The sequence below is a fragment of the Mchenga conophoros genome, linkage group LG10, assembly GCF_057382185.1.
Source record: "Mchenga conophoros isolate Kocher_MC1m ecotype Shallow Benthic linkage group LG10, M_conophoros_male_GT1.1, whole genome shotgun sequence".
Lineage (NCBI taxonomy): Eukaryota > Metazoa > Chordata > Actinopteri > Cichliformes > Cichlidae > Mchenga > Mchenga conophoros.
The window spans coordinates 11,016,834-11,040,707 of record NC_140535.1 but is presented as its reverse complement, the minus strand read 5'-3'; the positions used below and the strand labels follow the sequence as shown (position 1 = coordinate 11,040,707).

General features: G+C 41.3%; 1 protein-coding gene across 1 annotated transcript in view; it reads left to right on the top strand.

Annotated features, from left to right (window-relative positions):
* The first annotated feature begins 3,613 nt into the window (after positions 1-3,613).
* The window catches only part of fgf11b (fibroblast growth factor 11b), a 40,877-nt gene continuing 20,616 nt past the window's right edge, over positions 3,614-23,874 (top strand). The window contains exon 1 of the mRNA XM_085288529.1: positions 3,614-4,638. Within this exon, the coding sequence (XP_085144655.1) occupies positions 4,446-4,638 (193 nt within the window). The 5' untranslated portion in view covers positions 3,614-4,445. The remainder of the gene's footprint in view (positions 4,639-23,874) is intronic.

The following is a 23,874-nucleotide window of genomic DNA, read 5'->3' as shown; positions in this document are numbered from 1 at the left end:
TGGACAGAGTGGACAGAGAGATAGCTGGACTATCTCATTTGGATCACCACATTGGGTTCTGGCTGCTGTGCTCGACGCCTGCTTCTGCGGATCTGGTGCTTAGGACTTGTTCTTGTGCTGTCGTGATCCGAGACTCTGTGCTATTCTTCAGGGTGGCCTTTTCTATCCTCTGGAAGAATATCTTGATGTCTGCCAGTATCTGCAGATGATGCATTCATGGAGGGGCTGGGTCTTCTATTATATTTTATCTTCCTCCTCCAGGTCATCTGTCTTCTGCTGCCTGAGGCAGTCATATAGCAGTTCTTCACAGAGGGACATTTTGATGTATTTTTCTTGTTTCGTTCTCAGTCGTGATTGTGACACACACTAATCCACATCCTCCCTCTTTTGATTGCACATAGACCCTCTTCGCATGGAACAGTGAGAAGTTTTCACGTCTTGGCATCAATCTATTACCTCTTATATGGCCAGCTTAATTAATGACTGATAGGACTTTTTATTTGCCCTTTCTTTGCTATCATATAGATGTTGGATGGATTAGTGTGTCAAATGTCTCATTGACTCCTGCCATATGGCTTGATGTCATCCATGTAGATGGCTGATGGTCACTTCACTTCTGCAATAAGGTGGATGACATGTATGGGGCATCAGTGATAGGGTTATTTATAGTCAATCAAGGCACTGATTATGTTGATTCCCCTATTAGCTGGTGCTTTGATCTCCTGGCGTTGCTTCCAGTGCCATTCTGAGCTTTGGGCATGTGTCAGCTTATGTGCCTACTCAATTTACAGGAGATTCCATCCTACGGAAAGGCAAGTTACTCGCCAGTAGCTGGAAGTTACCCTTGTGTGAATCCTCATCAGCATTGTTCTGCTCTGTGTTGGCAGGTCTGGGTGTGCCTATTCTTTGTAGCTCATACAATTGTTCTGCCAGGTGATCACAGATATCTGTTAGGTGTTTTGGCCAAAAGGAGTTGGATCGTACTTGGTCCAGGCAGTGGACCACCTTTGTGATCTTCTTATTCTTGGTAGCTACTGTATATCTTAGCTCCATCCACCAAAGCCAATGGTATTGTGTAATGTCTCTTTCTCCCAGATATCCTTGCATCACTACTTAGTGTCATTTATGGATGTTCAGTCTTTGTGCTGCTGTTCCCTTGGAGCTGAGAGTAGGCTCTTTATGACTCCTTGGACAACATTTGCAGACCAATTATACTCTTGTTCTGATGTATCTTTTCTGGCAGCCAAGCTATCAGTTTGGTAGTTTCAAGAGTCTTACTTATGGGGTTTTTTGCAACCTGGTGCACTTTTATTAGCCAACTAATAGCTGTCCAAGCTACGTACTTTTCACAACTGTAATTACTTTTCAGGATGAAGATGGATAAACAATCCCTCCTTTCCATCTATCTTTCATCCATCTGGCTTATCTAGGGAAGATTATAAAAGACTGTTAAGTAACATGGAATGTACCAAAACCTGAGAATCATTATCCTTGGAAAAACATTTCTGTATAAAGCCCTTTAAAAGAGGATATGCTGTTAATACCCCCCGTTTCCATGTAATTTGATATGCATGCAGGGATTGTGCAATGGATTGTTTTTAGCAAAACATAATTTAATCCTCTTTTGTATATTATTCAGATGATGAGAATTTATACATGTACATTTGACAGAAAGCTCATTTGCTATTTTTATCATTCTTACTTTCATTTAGATTTACTGTTTCTTTCCTTCCTGAATAAAACATCCTAAGGCAGAGTTTCCTGTGTGAGCATTTGTGGGTATAAGAACCTAGCTAGGTGTTTGAGGCAAAAGTGATATGGTAAGTAATTGACTCTAACCAGGATATTAAAGTGTTCTGGCATAATGAGTGTTTATTTTTTTTTAGTTTGGTTTTGTGCTGATACAGTAGGTCTTACAAAGAAATTTAAAAATGCTGGGTCTTAATGAGTCCTCTAAGTATATAGCGTGATATTTCATTATAATATTGGACACATTTCTTAACCTTGAGACAGTATAATGTCCCAAGAATCCCTACTTAGCTTTCTTTTGGTGTAACTTGGCATGTACTTGTGACTGGGAAAAGCAAAAAGAAGAACAACCTTTGGCAATGTGTGCAATGCAATGTCCATTAGGAGATTGATTCTTAACCCAGAGTAAGACTAGGGAGTGGCTGGGGATTGTTGGAAATGGTGGGGATTGTTGGAAGGGAGGGGAGGATCATTAGAAAAAAAAATCCTTTTTATGTTTTCACATCAATACAAACTGCATTATCTCATGCGTGGTTCTCTCTCCTCTGCCCCAGGCATGCCCTCGTCCGTCGCTGAGACTAAACATCTGCTGTCACTTGTCAATCAAGTTCTGAGAGATAGTGACCTTGCGTGGCATTGTTAGAAACGATCTGAATTGAGCTTGCATTTTGAAGTCGCCTCTACTGCTGGTTTCCCCAGCGACTGGCTTGTAAAAAGGTGCCGTGTCAAATAAAACTGGATTGATTGCCAATCAGATAAGTTAATTTATTGGCTCTGAGTCTGAGGGGTTGGGCCAGAGATGTCTAGTGTTTTTATATCCAGTTTTGCTACAGATTCATTGATGGCTTTTTCAAATTATGGCCCAAATCTTTTAAGATAATTTATATATATCTACTTTTACAAGCAAATTCATGACATTTCGTGTATAAATGCAGTCAAATGCATGGGTTGTTTTCATTCCATTCAGTGAAATAAAGGAAAAACTTTAATCAGACCTGCTCTTTTTCTAAAATTTCAAACATAAAGTCTGCCTTTGGAAGAGCAGGACAGTATGTGTGTGTTGGCAGGGCTAGCTGTCTTACTCAATCTGTCCTAACTCATGTTTCTGTCAGGGTTAGTGTAAGCCAGCAGTCGGCTATGTCAGACACTAAATGTCAGTTTCAGGGTACAGAGACACCCCCCCCCCCCCCCCCCCCCACTCAATTGTATATGTAAAGCTGAAGGAAGCAAAGAAGAATATGGAGATTACTATCATGTAAGTGAGTTTCAAAGAGGGAGATGAAGAAAAACACAGACTAGAGATGAGCAATTATACAGCAGGGAAGGCTCCATTACAAAATATGCTGATTTGCTCTGTGTGTGTGTGTTGGGTGTGTGTGTGAGTGGGTGCATGTGACAGGAAGGTAGCACGTGGTGATGCTGCTCCTCTCGAGGAGACAGAGAACTGTCACAATCTGCACCTCCAGCACTCTCTGGTGTCTTTCTCCTACTCTGGCGCTGTGTCTCTGTTTCAGGGGGGCTCTAGTTTGTTTTTTTAGGGGGATGTTTTCTGTGAAATAACAAAATTGTAGCCTCGGTGAAGTGGCTGTTAAGACGTCCTTCTCCCACATTTTCCTCCGTCTTCCCCGCCAAGCTCATTCTTACACATCACAGCCTCTGCCTCCCCCTCCCCTCCCCTCCCTCAGTCTCTTTTGCTGTCTCTCGCTCCCCCCCTTCCTTTCTCTCTCTGTCATGAATGTCACCTCTACTGATGGTGGCTGCTGGAATTCACACACACATACTCTCACAACCACTCGCTGACTTTGGATGGGAGGAGGAGGGGGGAGGGGAGGAGGAAAGAGGGGGGTTTTGGTGAGGTCTGTGGGAAAGAGGCATGCCATTGGAGGCAGAAGAGGAGTCTCTGCCTGTCTGTGTCCATGTCTCTGCTCCGTTCCCGGCTTCATTCCGACAAAGACCGTCAGTGTCCCGCCTGCTGTGCTACCTCTGGATTTAAGTCAGCTGGATTACTGCTTGGACTCTCGGCTCATTATTCCACGCTGCCACATTTAAATGGGAGGCAAAGTTGGACCGCCATGGAATGCACGAATGGTGAAAAACAGTTTGGTTTTTCTTGCGCTTTTAAGAGCTTCCTAGCATTCAAAATGAGCCCACTTTTCTTCTTTAAAAGTGTTTTTATACGTAAATTAATTTGAGCTCTTTCTCTTCTGTATCGCCTGTTTAAAGTAGGTTAGTTATTTTGCAATATAACATTTTGTACTTGGCTGCCAGGCCACATTTTGATGTGAAAGATGAGTGGGGAAGCGGGATAGAATCATGTCTCGAGCGTAACCTTTTGGAAAAGTCTGTCTTTTTAAAGCTGGTCTCAAAGTTTTACATTGAAAATGTGACTGTATCACTTTAAAAAAAATTTTTTCCTGGGATCTGTTACTGTCAGATTTTGATTTTTTTTTTTTTTTTTTTGGGTCCATTACATTGGACTGCATGTGAACTTGCATCTTATCCAGTTCATCCCTCTCCAAGGGAACCCTCAAACTAAACTCTTCCCTGTTAACCCACTTAGACTCCCGATCTCCCCTGTGGGGTTTTCTTTATAACATTCGTCCTATTCTAGTGTACTGAGGAAAGCAAAAGCCAAACCAGCAAAGGGGGTACCGGGAAGGAAGTCACCCCCCTCCCAAAGGTGAGAGGGGGGGAAGATGGCAGCTCTCGCCAGCTCTCTCATTAGACAGAAACGGGCGGTCAAGGACGACCAAGCCAACCGACCGGTAGCCAGCAAGCGCAAGCCCTGTCCTAAGAGCAACAAGTCCCTGTGCCAGAAACAGATCCTTGTCCTGATCTCCAAAGTACGGCTATGCGGAGGTCGAAAAGGGCGAAATGACAAAAGACCAGGTGAGTCAACTAATATCATTTCCATCTTGCTTCTCTGTTCACCCATATTTTGGGATATTGTACCAGAGGTGAGAGCTACACCTGTTATCTTAAAACTGGGCTAAAATTACTTTTCACACTTCATGTAAATGGAAAATTTACCTATGCACTAAAATGAGATAAGTCACTTTTATACAAAGTTTTCCAATTCAACGTTCATTCTGAAAGACACTCACAGGGTTTTGTTATTAGTCCTTTTTCACATTGTTTGGTCCTCTTTTATTCCCTGTCCAAACAATGATGATCAACACTTCAACAAGATGCCTTGTAGCTCCGTTCGCACTTGATCATTGACACTTGTCAGTGTAATATTTGAGTTTTACATTAGCAGTTATTCTCAGTGCAGCCGCCTCCTGCATCCTCGCCTCTCCCAATGGTAGCCACAGCTTAAGGAAATTTTGCTGAACAAACATCATTCATAAAGAGGGCACATACCTTCATGGCTGATTGGAGAAGAAACTGTGAATTCAGAGTGAGAAAAGTGATGAAAAGTAAAAATTGATGAGCAGAGCTTAATGCTTGATGTGGACTTTCATTTCATTCGGAATGCCTTTGTTTGCATATGTCTATATTGCGTCAACGTGATCCTCATTGCCAAAAGGTTTATTTACTATATTTATCATAGTTCACACTATTTACTACATTTGGTTGTTTTAAGTCTCAGAGCTTCTTAAATTTTGCCGCTGGTATTGTTTGATAATAAGAATTAATTGTGCTGGATCAATACATTTAAGCCCCCATATCATTCAAAAGGAGTAGCTTCCTGCTAGTCACACACACACATTTTAGTGCAAAATCAATGACAAAGTAAGCAGTTTTAATGCATTTGTTTGTTTACTAGTTTAAGAGTTCTTTTTGTCAGTCCTCATTTATTTCTAATGAACAGTGAAGCTCACACCCAACCATTCACACTTGTCATTGTCATATCTGAGTTTCACATTAGCAGTCATTCTCAGCTCAGCCACCTCCTGCATCCTCACCTCTCCCAATGGTCGCCACATCTCTCAAGTCTGCATAATAAAAATAAAACAAGTTTTTAGTCAGACAAAACTCTGACATGAGTTTACATGCACATAACAGAGCTTTTGCATCTCCAGACATAATTATGCAGACCTGCACAAACAATAAATTGTCAAAATAGCTAAAAACCACTGCAATCCCAGTGCAGGCTTAATTCTGTCAGGTTGTCTGATATGCTTGGTCTTTGAAAGCAGAACTTCAGCTCTGAGTCTCTGAACAGAGATTCGTGTGATGTGATGCTAAGATTCCTTTCTTTCTTACCACTTTAAGGATGCAAAACAAAAGCTTTGTAGTATTAGTGCTCATAAGATAGTGCTCATTATATGATGGCTTGCTATTTTTTTAACATTTCGTACAAAGTAAGCGTCTTTGCTTTTCCTTATATGTTTACCTTTGTGTGCTTTAATTCAGGAGAAAAATCATGTTTTTTTAATTTATTTTCAAAGTACTTTTTTCTTCTTTGGTGTGACTGCTGCAATGAATTGATGACTTCGAAATGTTTAGGCTCATTGGTGCACAAATAGCGACAGTAGTATGCTACAGAATATGTTGCTGAACAAACATCATTCTTAAAGAGGAAACATACCTTCACGGCTGATTGGAGAAGAAACCGTGAATTCAGAGTGTTTCCCCCACATGAGAATCAAAAGCGAAGAGCAGTGCTTCATGCTTGACGAGGACTTTCATTTCATTCTGCATCCCTTTGTTCACATATGTCTACATTGCTTCAACGGGATCCTCATTGCCAAAATATTGCTTTGCTGTATTTATCTTAGTTCACACTATTTACTGCATTTGGTCTGAGCATCTGAGTGTTTTACTCTTGGAGTTTCTTTAATTGTGTTGGTGGTATTGTTTGATGATAAGATTGTACTGGCTTAATACATTTAAGCCCGCATATCATTAAAACGGGAATAACTTCCTGTCAGTCACATCCAATGAACTATTCAGAAACCACGTCTGTTTTGACAAGACATTGCTAAAATTTTCAGATTTAACAGATGTGACATAACAATGAAAAAAATATTGCATCCCTAAATTCCCCTCACTATGCATCTGTTCAGTGTAGCCTAAACGATTCCTGTTTTCTATGAAATGGGTTGTAAATTGTTTACATAATGAGTTGTCTGAGCTGCAGTGGCTTGTGATTTGATGTGGACATGAATGAACCGACTATGACCACATATAGTACAGTTAATCGTGTTTTCAGGGAAAATCACCAGATATCCCATCTGCTGTTTGAGCTTTAAGCTTTGTGTGACATTCAGTGTTGGGGTCGTCATACAAAAATAATGCACATAATTATGAGTTAAAAATGTAAACCTGAGAGTACAGAGCCATATAAATCCCTATGCTAATGAAGGCACACACATTTTCTTTTAGTGTTGAAGTATAAACACAGAACCAGCAGAAAAGCTGGTGAAAAACAGCCCAAAGAATACTTCTACAGTGACAGGTATGGGTAAAAATGGATGCTACATAGCAACAACGCTTATTACTGCTTTTGTTACCTGTTGACAATCAAGCTAGCTTTGTGTTAGTAGTAATAACAGTTGCTTGAACAGTAGCAATGTTAATACAGTTAGTACTGTAATGAGGTAATATTAAAGATGTAATAGAAAAATGTAATGTGATGGAAAGCGTTACAATCCACCACCACTTTTGGTGGTTTGAGGGTTTTTTGACATAAAAAATTAAAACTCTCAGGAAGTAAAGCAGCTCATCTCCCCAATCAGAAGGTGAGCTGTTCGACCCCCGGCTCCTCTAATCTGCACGTGATATGCAATGTAAATATCTTATATAAGTTCTATGGATTTAAAAAAAGGCTTAGAGATTAGAGATTAAACTTCCATTATATAACACAAGTGCATATCTTTTAAAAACATGTACATATAAAAGCCATTTGCACAAGTTAATACTCTGATGCCAAAAAATATAATTATATGTTTTCTGTCTCCACATGTAAATTCTCTTCCTGCAGTGTTTTTGAGCCGCGAATAGTTTCAGTTGTCATTTTAGCATCACACCAGCAGACACAAGCTAAATTTATTACTGCTACTGCCCACCACTTGTAAATGTGGCTGGCACAAATCACAGAAAGGATGATCATCTACCTGATTTTACCGTGTAATCACCTTCCTCTGGGTGTCCTGCATAGTCCCTTACTGTACAGAAAACCCTTTCAAGTGGTTGCCCTGTCAGGGATCTATACTCCTGCCCTTCTTTCAGATCAATTTGGCTCATTAATGTATAGCAATTAATCAATAATCTCCCTCTTGGTTTGTTCAAGGTTGAATCTGACTTGAAAAGTGAAAGGATATCAAACTCCCTGGCCCTGCAGATTAACTTTGGTACCTTTTTTCTAAGTTAAATCAAACAAGCACACGGACAACAGATCTGGAAAAAACAAGCACTAGCAGGTAGGTATAAAATGAGATACAGAAAAAAATTCAGATAAACCATATATCTTGATTTTGGTGGACGAAAAATGTTAGTAGGCTTCAGAGAGGTTTTACCATAAACATATTAATACACATTAAAAATAGTAACACTATTAGCTGAGTCATTAGACACTAATGCATGCAAATATAGTGCAGACCTGGACATCTTGTAGCATTGGAAATGCTGTTTGGCATGGAGGTGCAGTAGTATGTTGTAGGTGTAAGCACTGGAGAAGCCAGTCAACAGTTGGAGCAGAAATGTAGGGCCTGGCTGGCAGGCAGCAGACCGGGTTACAAGGAGAGATCCAGCAGAGGATAGCATTAAGCTGACCCCAAGAGATCGAGGCTGCAAACTCGCTTACTCAACAACACCTGATCAGACAATGCAGTGTTAGGTAGCTTCTCATCAGAACTTTACTGACTGTGACAGGGGTCAGAGAGAGAGACAGAGAGAAAGAGACAGTGAAGCAGGGCAAGTCTGTAGAGGTAAACACAAGCTTAAAGAAAAGAGTAGAAGATATTACTAATGCCACAGAAAATTGTTTTTGGGGGTGGATGGTGATGACGGGGGTGGACTCAGATCCAAAGATCAAAAATGCAGAAGAGTAAGGAGAGATATTGGTGGAGAGATTAAAGGGGAGGCGGGTGGGACAGCAGAGAGCTGTGAATCAGACTGTCATAGCTGCAGCATGTGGAGAAGAAGATGAGATGGGAAACCATGGGGTTGGATATTAAGTGCCACTGCAAAACACTTCTTCAGTTATCCTCTTAATCTGTTTAGAGAGTAGTCAGTCATGGTTCGAAAGTTGAGCATCTTTCCTAAATTGGAATGAAGGTTTGCGGGCATTGTAGTGGGTTAAAGGTGGTTTTCAGTGTGGTATGGGTTAAATGGTTGATCTTAGTGGTAACCACAGCAATTTATTTTATACATTATTTTCTCTCTCATTCACACTATTGGTGTCAGACCATCCGTGAAAGGTGCTCACCTGCCATTGGGAGCAACTTTGACTTTAGCAACATGCCCTGGCTGTCAAACAAACCCTCAACCTGGCAATTAGAGGACAACCTGTTCCACCAGCTGAGCTCCAGCTGCCTGCTGCTGTTGAATAAGAATCCTGTCACTCGGACCAGGGATGGGAAACAAGGACTGATATAACTTGGTCTTATGCCAGACTGGTCAGTACCAAACTTTTAATAAGTGCCAAGACAAATGCTGTTGCTACAGTAATTCATTCTGACATGCAGAAGTTAGAAACTGCCTCCTCATAGTGAAGCTGATGGTTTCAAGTAATCTTGCCCTAGATTAGATTTACTTCCCGTAGGCTCTCTTCCTCTTCTTGTCCTTAGCGGGCGACCAGCGGCGGTGGTCTGCCGCACAACCAGTACGCTGCTGTAGGTGCCGCAGGTTCTCTTGCTTGACCAACAATTATCTTCCACGCTTTTCTAAGGCGATGGTTCTTGCCTGCTCGAGGTCAAGTCGAAGGGCCTTCAAATAATCCTGGATTTGTTTCATCCATGTCTTCTTTGGTGCATTTCGATGCACCCTCCAATCGGTGGGGCGGGTCAAACAGAGTAGGCCATGGGTGTAGCGGCTCGGGTCCATTCGAAAACTGTGGCCAAACCAACGGAGTCGGCGGCGCTGGATTAGGTCGCCGATCGTCAGTTGGCTGCCGCAGCTGGTGAGGATGGTGTCATTCGAATGACTCAGTAAGCTCACTTTACTACATGTGTTGAAATTGCAGGTAAAGACAAATCGAAATGGAATAAAAACAGCAAGCTCAGTAGAAAAAAAACAGCATCTTTATCTGAAGCTGTGCAGCAGGTTTGAGTGCACCTGCTATACCGGCACCATCAGTGCATCCACCCGGCTCCCAGCTCTGATATTGATGGGATTTACTAAAGTTAAATAAAAGAAGAAGAAAAAATGCAACTGTCCCAACCTCAAGTCACGGAAACGTTAGCAATCGTCATCAAATTAAACCTGTAGTTATTAACTCTGGGCACCGTTTGCACTGGGGCTTTAGCACTTCTTTAAATGTTCCTAATTAGTTTTTGGACAAGCAGCAGCAATAGCTTCATCAGTGGAGAGCAGTCACACACTCAAGTCAAATCCCTTCTTAATTGCTAGTTGAGGGAAAACAAGGAGTGTTGGCAAGTTTATTTCAGATTCAATAGTGTTACCATGTCAGTATTATGCATGTACACAAACTGCAAGATTTTTAAAAAACACTCAGTGGAAGTTTAAACTAGAATTTACTGTCCTGACATTACGAGGTAACAAATGCCTTACTTTCTTTAGTTATTAAAACCTTTACCTGCAAGAAGATTGCTGTACATCCAACCCAGAGGCATAGTACCAAAAACTATTTCCTCCTCATTACGAATTTGAGGTGAAAATATCATTGGTGAGTGTCACAATGTACCTAGGTTATAGCTTATTTTGTGCAAAACTTGTAGAATAACATTAATAGGTTTCATTAGCTTAATGAGTTTCAACAAGACTGGCTACTGACAAGCAGGATCAATAATAGCACTCATTTCTAACTGCCCAGCTGTTACCAGATACATTATAAGTGTCCTGTTGCCCATTAAGTCTGGGCAAGAACAGAAAACTCAAGACTTACTTAAGACTTCTAACCCTATCTATGTTATTAGACAGCTATTGATTTAAATTTTAAAGACGAAATTAAAATTTTGCAGTAGAAGATTGTTTGTTTCGCATCATTGCAGGAAAGTTGTAATAAGATTAGTATTCATCACAATTTGACATATTTAGATGAGACAAACAGAAGATTAGTCGTTGGTTGCTGATGAGGTCATCCCACCAACGTCAGGAGATTTCCAGCACGAAAGAGCCCGCGGTATTCCACAGCCATCTAAACTATCTGGCACCAAATGGTGTGTCTTGAAAGAAAAAGTTTTAAGCTTTAATCTTTTGCAGTTTCTTGTGTAAAGTAAAAAACACCAGAGATTAAGAGATTTAGTTATTTTAATTTTGATGGTTTACCTAACTTTATATCTTTAAGTTACCTATGTCTAACAAATAAAGTGAGTGGACATGACAGACTGATCTCTTTTACTTTAAAGTATTATTACAGCTAGAGTTTAGGAGTTGGCTTGTGGAAAAAGATCCTGCCTTAGAGAGCTTGTTGACAATGGCTTTAAATCTTATTCAAAGTGAGGCAGGAGGAAGGATGTGTGTACAAAAAATGCCTCTTTTTCTTCCTGTCCTACTGAAGATGCCACCTTAACCTCCCACACATGCCTGCTAAATTGAATCTGTGGGTGCTTTGATTAAAGCTGACAAGGGGAGATTGAATTTACCTCTAACAAGAGAAAAACTGAGAATAGAGGACACCTACTGTAAAGAGGTAATGATGAAAAGACAAGTGGAGGGAAATTTGGAGAGTGTAAGAGGAAGGCGATCATAAATGGAAGACAACCATGGGATACTGCGATGGGAAACCAAAAAATATATATTTTAGGGACATAAAAAGAGACCTATTATGCAATTACATACTTTGCCTCATATATATTGTTAAACTAGTATATTCCAGTCGCTTCGGACTGCTCTTTTTTTTTCTATTATTGGCTCTACAATGTCACGGAGAGCAGATATCCCTGGTCATCTCAGGCACACGGCATGAGCTGTGAGTGAAGAAGCTCTCCGTCCCATGGTGTCAAACCCTTGAGTTTATAAGAGACAGCAAATGAGAAGAAAGTTGACTTATGGCTCAGTGACTGATTGCTAGTAGTTATAGTGACCAAATGGTTGCCCAGTGGTTGAGCTTGCAACACCATCAGAATCTGGACAGCAACTTTCGATCACAAGGCAATTGTTATGGTCACCTGGTGGGAGGTAACCTGTCTCCAAATAATGGCGGCCCATCTTAGGCTGACGACCATCACTATCACACAGGTTGGTGAAAGTCTGCAAAGAGCTGCAGTCTAATTTATAAGCACAGACAGATTACCAACACGTTGCAATCAATCTGAGTCAGTCTGTGGCGATATGCGCAACTCGTCTTGGCACTTCTCTTTACAATAGGAGACTGGACTCAGCTGGTTGCCAGTTTTCTGGATATGTTCCCATATAAAACCAAGGTTGTCCAGCACCTATATAATTTTGCAGTTAAATTGCCATCTTTTTTCTTTTCTCCAACAATTGTTTTACCTATTGTGATTAAAGAGAGAGGGAAGTAGCTAAAAGGACTTGTTTCAGACGATGAACTAAGGGACTGCACCAAGGCCCAATGTAAGATATCCATCTATCCATTTACAATCACTTATCTGGGTTCGGGTCATGAGGGCACCAGTCCAAGCAGAAAAGCTAAGAGATAGGACCAATGAAATGATAATGAGGTCTTTAACCTAAAATAGCTATTATTTCAATTACATAACAGAATTACTCGCAATGGAATATATACAATATGCTCTCCTAGTATTTTGTCTATGATAATGTGCAATATAAATATGGTACTGAAATGTCACGAGTCTGCCATTTCTGATACCTTACATGTTGATTAAGCATCAATACTTAAAAATGTGAATAGAGACTGAGGAGAAGCTTCTTCCCGCAGGCGATACGGTTTCTCAATCACACCACCACATAGTACTGACCCACACATATGGTTCTTAAACACACACTGGACATTCTGGACTTTGTTTATACTAATTCAATTAGATGCGTGGTCATCTAATCGAATCACTTCATCACTAAATCACTTTAAGCATATTTGCACTGCACAAGACACTTACAAATGTGGATTGCACAACACTGGACATTATATTTCTTCATTTCCATTTAATACTTGTACAGCTGCTGTTATTGTATATATATATTTATATTTCTTCATACATTCTTATATATTTCTAGACTGTGTATTTGTGTATTGTGTATTTTGTTGTACAGTTATTTTATTTTCAACTTTAATTTATATATTTTTATCTTATTCTTCCCAGTTAAATTTACCCTTTTTAATTTTCATATTTATTTCCTATCTTATTCATACCCTTATTTATTTATTTTTTCTTTAAGTCACGAGCACTTGTGTAAGCATTTCACTGCATATCGTACTGTGTATGACTGCGTATGTGACAAATAAAATTTGAATTTGAATTTATTTGAATACATGCAAATTATTCCACTGGACATGTTTGTGGCTGTTTCCTTGTTTGTATATTCTGTCAGGGTCTTTTCTATTTCCTATTTAAATGCTATATGTGTGGCAGCGTCTGCTAAAGTTAATCTCAGTCAAAGCTTGGCAGAAAATCTACAATGGGTGAGAAGCTGCCTTTAAGCATCTCTATGCATGACTTTCCTCTGCTGTGCGGGGACCTCATCATATAAGTGGTTCAGTAAAGAAAAACACTGCAAACCACACCTTTAATGTGTAAATCCTTTCCTGGCCCCAATCACACTGTTTAGCGCAGTCGCATGTTCGCTGGCATGATCATCACACATTCTGACAGAGGTCTGGACCCCTGTGGGAGTTCAGAGGATGTTTGTCTTTGTTTGTTCTGCATATATCAAGTGCCTATTTGTGTCCTTGCTGGCGGGTCAATTGGAGAAAAAAGGATAGGTGAGGCGTGAGCTTGAGCACTTCTCCACTTATGTCTGTGTGTGTTTTACGTTTCAACCTGAAGAAACTTGCAGCATGGGGTCTGCCCCACATTACTCTGAATCCCCTGAGCTGAGCATGTTGTTAACTGTCACTGATACGTTTCTGTCATAATGCTAATGAAGCACATATGTGAATATTGAATGTGTGTCAGGGAAGCGTTGTGAGTCCTATTTGCTCGTGCTCGTGTGTGACATGCTCTTGTCAGTGCCATTAATAACAAGCAATAACTGTGCCTCACTTATGTGAATCGCTGCCATTGTCACAGGAAATGATTTATGAAGCCTTGAATTCAAATTAAGAGGCCACTCTTGAACTCGCTGCTGATGAGATACACCTCATTCGTTCCTATTCTTTCTTTAACCTCGCCCCGTCCTCCTATCCCTCTTCTACAACATCCCTTCCGGTGCGTCTTCCCATCTCTCCTCTCCCTCCCCGTTATTCTTGTCGCATCTTTTTGCAGCTCCATCACTCCATCATTGCCCTTTTTTGTGTCGCACTTGCTGTCCTTATCTCTTTTATTTCTGGACATACACAGAGCATTCCTCACTCTTGTTAAAGTTGTTAGCTGGGTACCATGACTTCAGGCTTCCAATTCTCCTTTCCTTCCCTTCCCTCTCCCTCCTCTCTTTCCACAAGGTTGATAATTACTAGCAGCACTGTACTGTAGACCTGGCCCAGTTTAGAAAACGAGAAACTGTATTCTCCTTTTATTACATGCAGAATCAAACACACATGCGGGAGGCCGACTCGTTCTTTTATGTGTAAAATACAGTAGAGTACATGCATGCAAAAACACAGAGTGGAGTATTTTCACGCAAAAGGTAAGAGCGAATCGGGAACTCCTGCAAATATAAGCCAAGGAAAACCCCCGTTGTTCGATTGGGTCAAAGCAGAGGAAAATGCCCTTGGCTGCTCAGTCATGCAGGCCCCCAGTAATTACCTCCAACCTTATCGAGAGGAGCTCGCCTTTGGGGAGATCAGCCAGCAACATACTGAGCTCAAATCAAGCCAGATAAATACATTAGTGTAATGATAACCAACACTGAGACATACACTACGCTGATTAGAGATAAATCTCAACCGCTGCTTATTTTTCAGAGCAATTACACAGCAGCGAAGGGTTTAAGTGTCCTTGATGGCAGCCGGGATGTATGAAGTGATTACCTTGGGTTCTTATGTGCATTGACCTCATTTATACAGAGACCCACATAATTGCTGTGTGTATGGTTGAACTGGAGGGCTCCATTCTCCCCCGTGCGATTCTCAAAATGATTATCGATGTGGAATGCAAATTGATGAGGGGCGTCCCGGTGTAAACCTAGCAGCGGCTTCTGCTGGGATTAGAGGAAAAGTCAATTTAATAAACAAACTGCTCTCGACAACTTACCTAACTTAATAATGTCTCCGTCTCGCCGTTTGAAAACTGCGTTATACTTTGTGCAGCAAACGTGGGACTTGTGTTGTGTCACATTTATGCGGCGTCTTTTAAATCCACATCTCTTAAGGGGAGACTCGCCACACACTTTCTTTTCTGCTTGTCATATTTCCTCTCATGTGTGGAGAGGTCACTTGAAAATGGGCCGGCTGATGAGTCAACATGTTGTCGGGTGAGCTGACAACACCTGTGTTGATGTACATAAACAGACAAGGAGCTCTCTTTGACCCACACTCCACTGACCTGGATCAGCGAATGTTTCCTGTCACTCAAGCCCACACATGTCCCAGGAGTGATGAATGTAGTCTTACACACACACACACACACACACACACACTTCCTCTCCATGGGAAATACCCTGGACGGTGGAAGCTGCACGTTGTGCTGCTGGCATATTTAGAGAAAATTCTGCAAGGCAGATGTAGGTGTGTTCACCCTGAAAGAATGTGTGCACTGCCTGCTGCTCGTGTAACTACAGAACAGGGTTGCAACTGACTCTGGATGAATCACAGCAGATAAACATGGTAGGATTAATGATGATCATGAGCTTTTTTTTCTTTTTTTAAATATATGGTCACGTTTGAGTGCAGAAACACTGATTACCAAAAGCTTGTGTTCCATTTTCCAGCACACTTTCAATGTCATGCGTCTGGTCATGACCCAATGAAAAATACATTGTTCTTCTTTTCTACAAAAACAAGGCTGGTTTGATTAATGGCCTCAGTTTCAACCCCCCCCCCCCCAAAGGATTAACCGTCTCACGTTACTGTGTTAGATAATGTGTGCATAAATATATAAAGTTGAAACAATTGGCCAACTAGTGAATTTATAGAATTGCAGAGAGCCTGCAACCACTTTGATAAAAAGTTCCGTTTCTGAATCCAATTAAAGTAAGCAAACTGGATTTGCAAATATGTTTCAATAATTTCTCACAGTGTATATCACAGGCTGCAGCCCTTCATTACAGTTAATGGGACTGTAACTGCCCCCAAAACAGTAAACTGATCTTAAAGCACTCTTAGTAAAAGTCCTGCTTACTTAAGTAAAATTCCAAAAAGCTGACAGATAAAAGTAATTTTAAATATTAAAAAGGCATCTACAGAAAGTCCCCTGTCACTTTATAATACTGAGTAAGGCGTTATATCATTGGTAATGCTTACGCAACAATGTGTAAATGCCCTCTTACAGAAGCATCTGGCTGAAGCGGAGCTAGTTTTAACTACTTTAGACACAGTTTGGAAATTTACTCTGCTGAAACAAGAGAAGGCCCTAACTAAAAAAGCTGCACAAGCTAAAACCACACTGAATCTTTAACAGGACATAAAAGTAACAATTAACGAGCAACTAAAGCTGGGACTATAGCTGTGCACGGTGGGCCACATTCAGACCCCTTAAGAGGGCAGAAACCAGTGAAACTCCTCTTTATGTCAGTGTAAAGAACTTTAACTAAACATTTAATGCCTGATATGTTTTTTAAAAAATTACTTCGCTAACACACCTCAGTTTTTCAACATGATAACGAAAACTCTGTCAGCACGACTCTTTAGGCTTAATTAAGAAATAAAGGTGGAAAATTACATAAAAGATTCAATTGAATGTTATTATTTTTGTTTTTTTCTTACTGTAAATCCATTTGTAGAAAGCATACATTTCCATAATAGACAGAGAAAATAGAAACTTTGTGTTTATCTATTACGTATTTACTTTGTTGTTGTATGAATGGGCATGGTGGAGCTCTTTATCAGCAGGAAAAGCTGCAAAACCTATGAAAATACAATTAAAATCCATATTGGGCCAAATTGCAGTCTTTGGTCTGTCTGTGATCCCCTGGGCCTCATTTTTTTTACACTCTGAGCTAGAATATTTGTTTTGAATACAGCTAAACAGAACTGAGAAACAGCGGAAATGGCAACCCGAAGTTTTACTTTTGCACCTGTGTGCTTTCTATCACTCCATTATGCAGTACTTTGACTTAGAGGACCATAAAATGGTCACTGTTTTGTCCCCTGCAATAAATCAAATATGCTTTTACTGTTTTAGAGCAAGTATGCCCTGTTATGCCAAAATCAGTACACATGACCTTTGATCCAGTAGCTCTCCAAGTTATCATCTTCTCTGTTTACCCCTGTGAAGCAGAAGTAGATACTCAGTGTGCACACTAAGCATGCTCATGATACAAACACTGGCTTTTTGCTCATGTAAACAACTCTGTGTGCTTTGCTAATCCAGAGGTAGACTGCTGTCAGACTGTGTCACTATCTATCAGAATGCTCCTCCAGGGCTTATAAAAGCAGGAGAAGTTGGCTTGCCTAATAATGTGCGCTTGCTATACTGTGGCATGTACACAAACTAGTTTAGGGGGTAAAGCACCATTTGTAACTTTAAAAAAATGAAGTCAGTTTAGTTAAGTCACTCAGTTTTCTGCAGATACAGATTCTGCTCATTTATTCATGTTATTGTTCTTCATTATATCGCAATATAGAATAGAATAGAATAGAATAGAATAGAATAGAATAGAATAGCCTTTATTGTCATTGTACAGAGTACAACGAAATTGGAGTGCCACTCCCTTGGTGCAAGTTTCAATAATAAATATAAATGTAAAATATAAAAGGTACAAAAAAAACAATCGTAAGTACTCAAACAATAGTATGTACAATATATACAGGATAGCAGCATTAATATAATGACAGTATGAATAGCAGCATAATATAATGACAGTGACGGTATGGAATAGGTTCAATTGTTTTTGTGCTTATTTACTACGGTGATAGCTCTGGGAAAGAAGCTATCCCTGAATCTGTTTGTCCTGGTTTTATGTGACCTGTACCGTCGGCCTGACGGTAATAGTTCAAACAGTTGGTTGCTGGGGTGAGAGTGGTCCTTGATGATATTGCCAGCTCTGCTGAGGTACCGAGAGTTTGCAGTGACCTCCAGGCTGGGCAGAGAGCAGCCAGTGATCTTCTGGGCTGTGTTGATGACCCTCTGCAGTACTTTCCTGTCTGCAGCTGAGCACCCTGCATACCATGTTGTTATGCCGTACGTTAGGATGCTCTCTATGGTGGCTCTGTAAAATGTCACCAGCAGCCTCTCCTCCAGGTTGTTCCTCCTGAGCACTCTCAGAAAGTGGAGACGCTGCTGGGCCTTTTTAACCACCGCTGTAGTATTTGCAGTCCAGGAGAGGTCATCAGAGATCTGCACGCCCAGAAACCTCATGGAGTGTACCCTCTCCACACAGCTCCCGTGAATGTAAAGTGGGGCCGGGTCTGCTCTGCCCTTCCTGAAGTCCAAGATAAGTTCTTTAGTTTTCGTGGTGTTCAGTTGGAGGTTGTTAACTGAACACCACTCAGTCAGTCGGTTGACCTCATCTCTGTAGTCCGACTCATCCCCCCTTGAGATGAGTCCAACCACTGTGGTGTCATCCGCGAACTTTATGATGGTGTTTGAGAGATGGGTAGGGGAGCAGTCGGATGTGTAGAGCGTAAACAGGAGGGGACTCAAAACACATCCTTGTGGAGACCCGGTGCTGAGTGTGATGGTGCTGGACCGGTGGGGGCCGAGTCTGACAGACTGTGGTCTATTTGTCAGGAAGTCCTTGATCCAGAGGCAGATGGGGGTGGAGAGTCCCAGGTGAGACAGTTTCTGGACCAGGATCTCCGGGATGATATGATTGAATGCTGAGCTGAAGTCCAGAAAGAGCATTCTCACATAGCTTCCTCGGTGCTCCAGGTGACTCAGCGCAGTGTGGAGCGCTATGGTGATAGCGTCCTCGGTGGAACGATTTGTCCTGTAGGCAAATTGGTGGGGGTCCAGAGTGGGAGGCAGACCGGCCCTGATGTGCTGACAGACCAGTCTCTCAAAGCACTTCATCACTACAGGCGTAAGTGCAACAGGCCTGTAGTCATTTGGGCTGGCCACAGCTGTCTTCTTGGTGATGGGGATGATGGTGGAGGTTTTGAGGCAGGGCGGGACGGTGTTTGATGACAAGGAAAGGTTGAAGATTTTAGTGAAGACTCCGGTCAGTTCGTCAGCACATGCTCTAAGAACCTTTCCATGTATTCCATCAGGACCTGCTGCCTTCCTGGGATTCACTGACCTTAGAACACACCTCACTTGGTGCTCCCTAAGTGTTAGTGTGCCAGTGCTGGGGGCGGGTGGAAGTGGTGTGGCAGCTGAGGGCTTGGTCGTCTCAAAGCGGGCGAAGAAACGGTTTAGATCCTCAGCCAGTGAGGCATCAGTCCTAGATGTTGCCTGGTTATTGCTTCTGTAGTTGGTAATGTGATTGATCCCCTGCCACATTTTTCTGGGGTCGTTGTCAGCAAAGTGATCTTCAATCCTCCTCCTATAGGCAGCCTTAGCTTTCCTGATGCCTCTACTCAGGTCTGCCCTGGCCGTCCTATACGCAGCCCTGTCCCCTGACTTGAAGGCAGTGTTGCGGCTTTTTAGGAGGGATTGCACTTCGCTATTCATCCAGGGTTTTTGATTTGGAAATACCCTGACCCTTTTGTTGACGGTGACATTGTCAACACAGTTCCTGATGTACGAGAGTACAGTGTCCGTGTACTCCTGGAGGTTGTGGCTGGAGAATAAATCCCATACAGTTGTTGAGAAGCAGTCCTGCAGTTGAGAAAGGGCTCCTTCAGGCCAGGTTTTTATTGTCTTTGTCTGGGGCTTTGTTTTTCTCAGCAGGGGGGTGTAGGTGGGGGTGAGGGACATGCAGAGGTGGTCAGATCCAGCCAGGTGGGGGAGGGGTGTCGCTCTGAAAGCATGCCTGATGTTTGAATAGACATGGTCCAAAGTGTGTTCTCCTCTCGTAGCAAAGTCCACAAACTGGACAAATTTAGGAAGCACAGTCTTTAGGCACGCTTTGTTAAAGTCGCCGGCGACAATAAAAACCCCATCGGGGTGGGCAAGCTGTTGTTTGTTTATGGTGTTGAGCCAGAGGCTGAGAACCGTGCTAACGTTAGCATCCGGCGGTATATAAACAGCTATCACAATAACTACTGTAAACTCCCTCGGGATGTAAAAAGGTCTGCACGAGACTGCCAGAACCTCCAAATCAGGAGAACAGTGTGTGTGAATGATCCTGCTGTTACAACACCACTCGTTATGCACGTAAACACATAGCCCCCCTCCTCTGCTTTTACCTGAGTTGCTGTTTCTGTCATGCCGGTGTAGCGTGCGGCCTGCTAACTCGACTGCAGCGTCGGGAATCAGCGGGTGAAGCCACGTCTCCGTAATAAGAATAATGCTGCAGTTACGTGCAAAGCTTGTGTTGGCTATCTGTAGCTCCAATTCGTCAAGTTTGTGGGTGATGGATCTGGCGTTCGATAGGAAAAGGCTCGGAAGTGCTGGCCGGTGTGGATGTTTGCGTAGCCTAGCGTCTGAGCCCGACCGGCATCCCCTCTTCTGCTTTCTTTCCCTCCGTCGCCTTCTACGCTTGCTGGGCGGGCAGACCATCCACGGTGACCCTGGCGGTCTCGCTATCTCCACCAGGATGTTGTGTGTTCGCTGATAGTCGCCAGAAACAGACAAACTATATTTAAAACCTAGGTCAATTAGGTTCTGGTGACTGTAAGAGATGGCGGCATTGCAAACATTCAAAAATATCCACATTAAAAGTAAAAACGAGCACCAAACTGGAGAGCTAAGAGCCGCTGCACCCGTGCGCGCCGCCATCTTGTTGTGATAGTGAGATAAAGTCAGATAAAGTCAGATGGCAAAAATGGCTGTTTATACACACCAGATAAATTAATAATAAATACATATATTTTTAATTTTTCTTCATTCCCATTGATTAACAAGTCTAGGAGGAGTTAGGGAACAGACACGTGTGCATTTGATACAATCATTATAGTAAGATATTTATTTAGTTTAAGCCTTTAATCTAAGTTGTTCTATTTAAATGAAACAAAAATCTCTCAGTAGTGATGCTGGACAATGGGCAGAAAATAAGATTTTCAGGTGTTTCTAGTTGACTCTTTAACAAAGTGTTAAATGTTCTTTACATTTACAACACAGCTAGCTTATTTAAACAGGTCAACATCAGCATATCAGAGTTGTATAATAACGTAAACATAAACAGAGATAATAATGTAATAATGTTCCAGGAGATATTTTACTATGTTTTCTAACCAAAGATGTAAATGCTGCATGTGCATATTTGACACAATCCATATATATATAAGTCTATAATCCGCATGGAGTAATATGAAGAATTTGTCTAACATGTTACTGTTGTCCTCTTTACATGATTTAGAAAGATATATTTATAAAATGAAAAAAAAAACATTAATAAAAATACATTTAAATGAATCTTCAATATCAAAGCCTATCCAAATCAGGAATGTGGACTTAAATAAATAAAATATAAATAATTTCAAAATAAAATGAAGGGAATTTTCCTGTATCTTCCACGTTTAATATGCAATGATAATATTCCCCATCTTTAATGAGCAAAATAAGAAAAATTATATTTAAAACATTTGTGACATCTGTAATCTTTCTTGAATAAACAATAAGTTCTTACTTTTACCGTTTGCTCAGATTTCTTCTCCTCATGATTTTGTGAATTTCATTCAGTTTGCTGTTTAAAAAGACTTCAGATTCCAATTTGCTTTAAATCCCAGTGATATATTACACTATCCCCTCTTTTTGGACGGTAAACACAACAACCTATTTGCCATTCTCACCATGTTGGTCTGAAAATCTAAATGTTTGGCCAAACTCCTCGTCTTCATTGTCCTTATGAAGTCTGCTTTTTTTTTTTGTTTTTTAATCCCTGGCACAACCATCCTCTTTTTTTCCAGCTTATTTATTTGTCTCTCCAATCCATTAATACAACAAGCAACTACAATATGGCAATAGAAAACATATTTATTCCTTTTTACATAAGCCATTGGTGCCCTATAAAGAATTAGCTACCCAGTGAAATTCTTCATAAAGCCCTATTTCATCAATCTTAATATTGCGAGCCCACATAATCAGAGACCTCTTATTACCGGGAAGAATTCAGACACGAAAGACAGGACTATATCTCATCACTGTCGACATTTGTTGTGCGGATTTGGCCTCAGTTGCTCCACTAATCTTCTTTTGGTAAAAAAGAATTGAAAAGAAGAAACTGCACTACCTCAGCTTGAAAATAGCCAACCAGAAAACAACTAATCAGTTCAAGGCTGCAGCTAATTTGACTAATTAATTATTAATCAATGGATTACTTCCTTTATTAATTCATTCTTTTAAAAATATGACAAGAAAAAATATTCTGGGCCAAAGTCAGAGAGTGAGTGTCTATCTGCCTGAGTTTTAGACATACACTGTACATAAAGGATGCAAGAAGCAGTATTATTATGCACTATTGTATTCAATAAGATTTAAATGTGAGTGCAAATATTTGTCACCTGTCACCCTATGCTAGTTGGGATAAGCTCCAGCCCTCTTGTGACCCTGAATTGAATTTTTGCAACTGCTAAAATACTTGCCATTGGAAAGAACTGGAAGTTATAAGCTAACATGCTACTATAGAAGTTTAAGTCACTTCCATATTAGCTTCACTCTTTTTTTACAGTCTTTTATTCTAGAGCAGAAATATCTTTGAAGATCAAACAAATTTTTACCTAAAGATCCTTGCATTTCTGCAGGGCACATTATGTCAGCGTCTCACATCCTCACAAATGGTGACGTGTGCCAGAAATGGTGGGACATTTGGTTTAAACTGCGCTTTGAAGATACAAGAGTACGATTGAGCTGGTTTCTGCCAACATTTCAGTGACACACCATTGCAAAAGCTCTGAGATTCCCATATTACAAGAGGAAGATGTTGCAACAGCTGAGTTCTGACACATATCATTTAGGAGACTATTTCAGCAATCTGGTGCCTTGATCACCAGTATAAATGGTGATGGGACTGTGGTGACATCAGTGTTTTCACACGACATGACCAATCCGCTGACCACAATGAACCCTCAGTGCAGCTGTGGTAAAATACAGCTGTCGTGTTCTTTCCTGGGAGCCTGCTCTCATTATGCTGGATCAAAATCTAATGTGTGCTGGTGCTGTGGTGAGGACTGTGGAGTCAGAGCCAGCTCTGCTAAGTGAAACATTAGTTTTAGTGCGCCTGACACCAAGCATGGGAGTTTTGATTGCAGCTATATTGCACAAGCTGTCTATTGAATTTCTGCCTAAATGTGCTTTTTTTCCCCCCCTCTCCTGCACATACAGCTCTTCATGAAATGTCAGTGTCATCTCATTCACTGTTCCCTCGCTGTCCCTCTGCTCGCTTCTGTCCTCCCCGATCCTCCCATTTCCCTTTCTTTCTCTCTGTCTCTCATCTCTCTCTTTTGAATCTGCGGGGACAACTAATGAACGGCTTCCCTCCTCTGATTGGATGATGCATGATGTTATTAGGTGGGATGAAAGCAAATATAACTCAGAGGGTATGGAATGGAAAAGGAGAGGAAAGTGAGAGAGTGGAGACAGAGAAATGTTTTGACAGGAGGCTTTGAAAACAAAAGGACGTGCATGCGTGTAACAATGGGAGTAGGTCACAGTTTCACTGATGTTTCAGCCCTGGCACACTTCCTCTGGGAAATAGTCCTACAGATCTCATCCCTGTATCCTCTGCCTCGCTCAGGCTCCTCGCGCTATAGTGTGAAGAAGACGGGCAGATTGCGCA